Below are 5,151 nucleotides of genomic sequence, written 5' to 3' on the forward strand. Positions count from 1 at the left end.
GCTTCGCTGCTCATCGACCCGAAACCCGGAAGGCCGTCCGAGAAGAACGCAGGGCCAAATGCAAGCGTGGACGGATACGAAATCATCGATGAGATCAAGAAACAGCTCGAGGCTCACTGTCCTCGCACCGTCTCGTGTGCTGACGTCATCACTCTGGCCACGAGGGACGCGGTTACCTTAGCAGGCGGTCTGAGGTATGCTGTGCCTACTGGAAGACGTGACAGCCTGAGGTCTAACCCTGCTGACGTCAACCTGCCCGGACCCACGATTCCAGTGACGGACGCCATTCATGCCTTTGAGGCTGTAGGGCTCAATCTCTTTGATATGGTTACCCTTGTCATTGGTGGTCACACCGTCGGCGAAATCCATTGCAGTCTCATCCAAGACAGGATCGCAGACCCTGCCATGGAACGCTCATTGAATGCTAAGTGCGTCAAGCTTCTGCACTCTCTTTCTTATTCTTGTTCAGAGAGAGCGTTGATACTTTTTTCGATACGAGACTTTCTGATCATGGTCCATATATTTTGCAGGTTGAGGAAACAATGCAAAGCCCCGAACGACCCATCAGTGTTCTTGGACCAGAGGACTCCATTCAAAGTGGACAACGGCTTGTGTTTGGAAGTTCTGAGACAGAGAGGAGTCTTAAGGATTGATCAGAGCCTCGGTCTCGACGGAAGGACCCGAGGGATCATCATGAGTTATGCCAAAGACAATGCCCTCTTCAGGCGTAAATTCGCGCAAGCCCTCGTGAAGATGGGGACCAGAAGGTTCCTCTCTGGTCGTGCCGGTGAGATCAGGAAGAACTGCAGAGTCTTCAACAACGGCCACTGACTCATAGATCATCTTAATGATCATTATTACCCTTCCATTCCATTTCCCATTGCGTGCCTTTTCTTCCAAATAAGATGTCAAATGTGTGCTTTGTCTTGGAATCTTGATTTTGTCATTGTATTGATTCTTGTTCCAACTTTTTCGAGGTTTTCAATTTTATTGTAAAACGAAATAATTATCTTTCCATCGTTTTTTAATTGCCATTTTAATTAGTGTTGAGAGTGTTAGGAGACCATAATCTCTCTCTAGAATATCAACGGTCGTTGGATTGCTTTCTTGAGACACAAGTTTCCTTTTATTTTAATATCTCGAAAGTTATTGTGATTTGTGAAACCGTTACATAAGAATAAAAATAGAATATAAGCCGATTTCACGACTTTGATAAATTCGGTCAAAGTAATCACTGTTAATAAATATAGAAGATATACGATTTCAAATTTTACTTAAAACGATATATAAAATGGTGAAAAATTCAAAAGGAACTAAAACAGTACATGCGTGAATAACACTGGCAGCTGTTAATTAATAATCATTTTTTAAAATTAATTTCAAAAAAAGAGTGATGGATTGCTGCCAAGCTGTCCAGTATGTGAATTGTCCTAAAAGGCCTTATTATTTATCCGTTGGGTCCAAAACCCTCCCTTAGACAAGGGGTAAAATCGTAAATTGAGATATTTACTTTGTATAAATCTGAACCGTCGCGTCATCTCCTTCCAAGAGCACTGCAGTGCTTCTTCACTCTCTTGTTCTTCTGAGATGGATTTCTTCGCGACATTTCCGGTGTATCGAAGAAGCGCGTCGCGATGGATCAAGAAGGTTGTCGGAAGCGGTTCATGTTCCGGCGGGTGTAAGCGGAAGGGCGTCGATGATGGAGAAGCGTCCGGGAATCGGAACAAGAGGAGGAATTCCCGGAGTTCTTCTCTTCTCCGTTGTTCGTTTCTCTTCGAGGTCTGTAGGGTTTTGCCTCCGTTTTTTCTCTCTCTATGCGATTTTCTGTTCGCATGGTTCTGAAATTGATTTTCTCGACGTTTTCATTTCCGGTCTTGTATTTTCTTGATTTCCAGGAATGGGTTTCCAGGAATGGGTTCGTTCATGGTTTCTTGCTTCTGGGTTATGATGATCGATCATGATGCTGATGATTTTAATTTTCAAATTTGTTTTTGTCCTTGTTTGAAATTGTGATCAGGGTCGTGATTGTTTGTTATATTTGCGAGCATTTTGGGTTAGCGAGCGCGTAATCAAGTGGAATTTGGACATTGGAGGGCAAAATCGCTGGTTTCACGTTGGGCGGTGATGGAATCAGAGGTGCTTAATCATATCTTATTGGGTTTCGCTTTAATCTTGTTAAAACATTTATGCGTATATGATTTAAGAGTTGAGCTTGAAGTTGAATCTGATCGCTTCCTTCAAATGTCTGTTGTGGAGTCTCTGCTTATAGGTTTTTGGTTCACAAGAGTGTAGATGTATGTATGATCTTTTTCTTTAAAATCGGAAATCTGAATTTTTAGGTCCTTTGGATCTGGACGTCAGAGATCTTGTCAAAAGCCAGTTAGCTGTTTCTTACTTGGGCAGTAAGAAACTTCAACTGTGTGTCATTCCTTTGTACGTTTCATTTCCTCTACTGTTGTTTCCCGGTTTTGAATGCCGACAGCAACTTCTTGTTATTTTTCTGCAGCGGCCAATCGAGGGAATGCGGGTTGCAATTACCTGGTATCCTGGATGAACTGCTCAGGTACTATGCTATTGGTGAGAATCTGTTTGGTATTGCCTTTCTTTATTCACCCTTATAATGTAACAGTCTCTTTTTCGGTGGTCATTTGTGCTTAAAAGGAGGCAGTTCCTGTTTGTTTCCGTTTCTCTATCTGTCTTGTGCAATTTACATCTTGAAACAAGTGGACAAACTTTGGCAAGTGACATTTAAATTACATCCTGGGGTTTAAAGGGGTTCATGTGTTGGTTTTGCTCGTGCAGATTTCCTTGACTGATTATTTATTAATTTTCAGGGCCAATGATCGTTCTGTAGAACTTAATTTTTGTATTGAGTTAGTATGTTGTGGATGAAGTTTGATTGTCGTTGAGCTGGTGGACCAAATTTCCTTTTTTTTTTTTTTTTTTTTTCTGTGGTTAACTAGTTTCACAACAAAGTATCTTGTTGTGTCTGTTCGCAGGGTTCAGCTGGAGTGAATCATCTAACAAAGCTGGTAAATGCATGTGTCAGTTTGGTAATATTTGAGTATTTAGGTCTGTTGCCTTATTTTTTTGCTTAACTTCAAAAAACAAAAAGATTTTTCTGTCATTTTCAGTTATCCTAATGACTCTGTATCTTGGATTCTTGATCACTTTCTCACACCAATGGGAGTCAGTCAGATATCTTTCCTATTTGCATTAGATAATGAACGTGCTCACTGTTCCTCCGTCCTTGGTAACCATTTGATATTTATGGCTCCACAGATACCGGTATGGGAAATGGAGCCAGATTCAGCTGAAGGACAGGCTCAGATTAGTGAGGTTAAGAATGATGATGGCTATAACTAGGGTGGTTTCTATGTAACCCCCAGTTTTCACCTTCACTGAAAGTTTCTTCTTTTGTGAAGCTATGATCCTGTGCTCCGGGGAGTCCCTAAAGGAAGCTACGCAAATAACCCAAATGGTGCATGCCTTATACCGGAATTTAGACAAATGGTTCAGGTAAGCATTTCTCCGATATTCTCTTCCAGGGAAAAAATGATGGCTATAACTGGGGGTAGTTTCTTTCTAAGCAAGTCGCCTCCATCGAAAATTTCTTCTTTAGTGAAGGTATGATCATGTGCACTGTGGAGTCCTAAAGGGAGCCAAGTAATTTAGAAAAATTGTTTTGGTAAGCATTTTTCCAATTTTCTATTCCAGGAAAGAAACCGAGTTAAAAGTGTATACTCGTTCTGGTGATGGGCATCTGTGACGAGGCTTATATTGATGTAACAATTCTAGTAATTCATATTGTTTTTTTTTTATTGTATGGTTTGCTCTTTATAGATTATTTTGGCAGACTCTATACCATATTGGTCTCCGCATTTTGCTAGATGTTGTCTACAACCACTTGTATGCAAATGGGCCACATGACAGAACCTCTGTTGTTGATAATAAGGTGTGCGGTTTCTTCTCTCAGTTTTTATTGCTTTTAGTCTGTTTGGTAACACTGCCAGCGAGCATTTTATGGTTGACTGTATGATACATGATGATCTCTTAAATTGGGCTGTTCGTTATAAGGTACTGGTTATCAGCATTTCATGGTTAATCGTCTGTCGTTTCTCAGTGTCTGATCATGTTTTGACTTCATGGGTCATCTAAAGAAATCTATGATGGTAAGCAGCTTTGTTGTCCCTCTCTCAATCTAGGATCTGTATGTTTCTTCTTGAAATATGCTTATAACAAATAGTAATAGATAGAACTTGGCGGTGTCAGTCAGTTGCCCCGATGATAATGGTTTAAATTTTCAACAAGGTCATTCTCTGAAGTTTGCATGTCTTGAAAATGCTAAAATTTTCTCATACTTGTAAACTAGTCTTCAAACGTGAGATGTATGTAATATGGTTCTGTGTAGGTAAAAGTGAAAAAGGCACTGGGTAACTTGACAAAGGGAAGTGATGGAGTTGATGGGCTCAAGTAGTTATTTGTATGTCTTTGTTCATGATCAAAAGTTGCATGCTTTAGGATGGCTTTTTCTTGTCTTGTTTATCGTCAACTGAAGAGCAGGTATGGTATACCTTGCTTAACATGAACTAAAGTGCAGTTTTTTCTGTCACTTTTCAGGTAGATATCCTTCTTATCTGCATAGAAATAATGGACATGCTCACTGCTCCTCTATCCTTGATGATTCCACAGATTCCAGTCTGCTAGAAAGTCAGCTCCAGATTCAGGTAAAAAAATATATATATATATATATATATATAGTGTATGCTAGGTCTGTTGATGTACATCTGAGGTGGGGTTTACATTGATGTAACAGCTCTAGATTTGTTCATTTAGTAGGTCAAGAATATATACTTTCGAATCAAGATCTCCCTCAACTTCCTCAATTTCTCCCCCTGTGGGCATGGATGAAATAATCAAAACAAGTTTTTATCAGGTGAATGTGGGCATGGATGAAATAATCAAAACAAGTTTTATCAAGGTGAGAAGTACCTGATTCAATGTTGACCTCATTATTCAGTGTTGCATCGACGTAGTCATGAACTGTTGCACGGATTTTCTGACATTGGGTTGCATGTTTCCTCAATCCGAACTCCATCTTTATCAGTGTCTTCTCTGCATCCTTGAGAGTTTCCAGCATCTTCTTGAAAT

General features: G+C 40.1%; 2 protein-coding genes across 21 annotated transcripts; both read left to right on the plus strand.

Moving 5' to 3' along the window:
- Window positions 1-3: 3 nt before the first annotated feature.
- Window positions 4-854, plus strand: LOC104806033 (peroxidase 44-like; the record flags this gene model as incomplete). The annotated part of the gene is made up of 2 exons (XM_010530753.2): window positions 4-428; window positions 531-854. Coding segments are annotated over 2 exons (726 nt in total), but the record flags the coding sequence as incomplete, so codon positions are not given.
- Window positions 855-1,566: 712 nt separating this feature from the next.
- LOC104806034 (pullulanase-like) lies at window positions 1,567-4,930 on the plus strand. Of its 20 annotated transcripts, none has more exons than XM_019201609.1 (11): window positions 1,567-1,779; window positions 2,018-2,136; window positions 2,340-2,402; window positions 2,507-2,563; window positions 3,000-3,032; window positions 3,135-3,189; window positions 3,283-3,339; window positions 3,426-3,519; window positions 3,857-3,955; window positions 4,621-4,727; window positions 4,840-4,930. In XM_019201609.1, the coding sequence occupies exons 4-10, from the start codon at window positions 2,551-2,553 to the stop codon at window positions 4,705-4,707; spliced, it is 438 nt and encodes a 145-aa protein (XP_019057154.1). In that variant the 5' UTR covers window positions 1,567-1,779; window positions 2,018-2,136; window positions 2,340-2,402; window positions 2,507-2,550; the 3' UTR covers window positions 4,708-4,727; window positions 4,840-4,930. The 20 variants fall into 20 exon arrangements, 9 of the variants coding, with proteins under 9 accessions (XP_019057154.1, XP_019057152.1, XP_019057155.1 ...); XM_019201607.1 differs by having other exon boundaries at window positions 4,837-4,924; XM_019201610.1 differs by lacking the exon at window positions 4,840-4,930 and adding an exon at window positions 4,078-4,172 and having other exon boundaries at window positions 4,621-4,707.
- Window positions 4,931-5,151: the final 221 nt, after the last annotated feature.

The sequence above is a fragment of the Tarenaya hassleriana genome, unplaced genomic scaffold (assembly GCF_000463585.1).
Source record: "Tarenaya hassleriana unplaced genomic scaffold, ASM46358v1 Cleome1110, whole genome shotgun sequence".
Lineage (NCBI taxonomy): Eukaryota > Viridiplantae > Streptophyta > Magnoliopsida > Brassicales > Cleomaceae > Tarenaya > Tarenaya hassleriana.

What these genes read in the sequence shown, in the direction of transcription:
- LOC104806034 (XM_019201609.1), top strand. An exon ending in AATTTAGACAAATGGTTCAG is followed by an intron (nt 3,520 to 3,856) that starts GTAAGCATTTCT and finishes TTATTTTGGCAG; the next exon opens with ACTCTATACCATATTGGTCT. An exon ending in CCTCTGTTGTTGATAATAAG is followed by an intron (nt 3,956 to 4,620) that starts GTGTGCGGTTTC and finishes GTCACTTTTCAG; the next exon opens with GTAGATATCCTTCTTATCTG.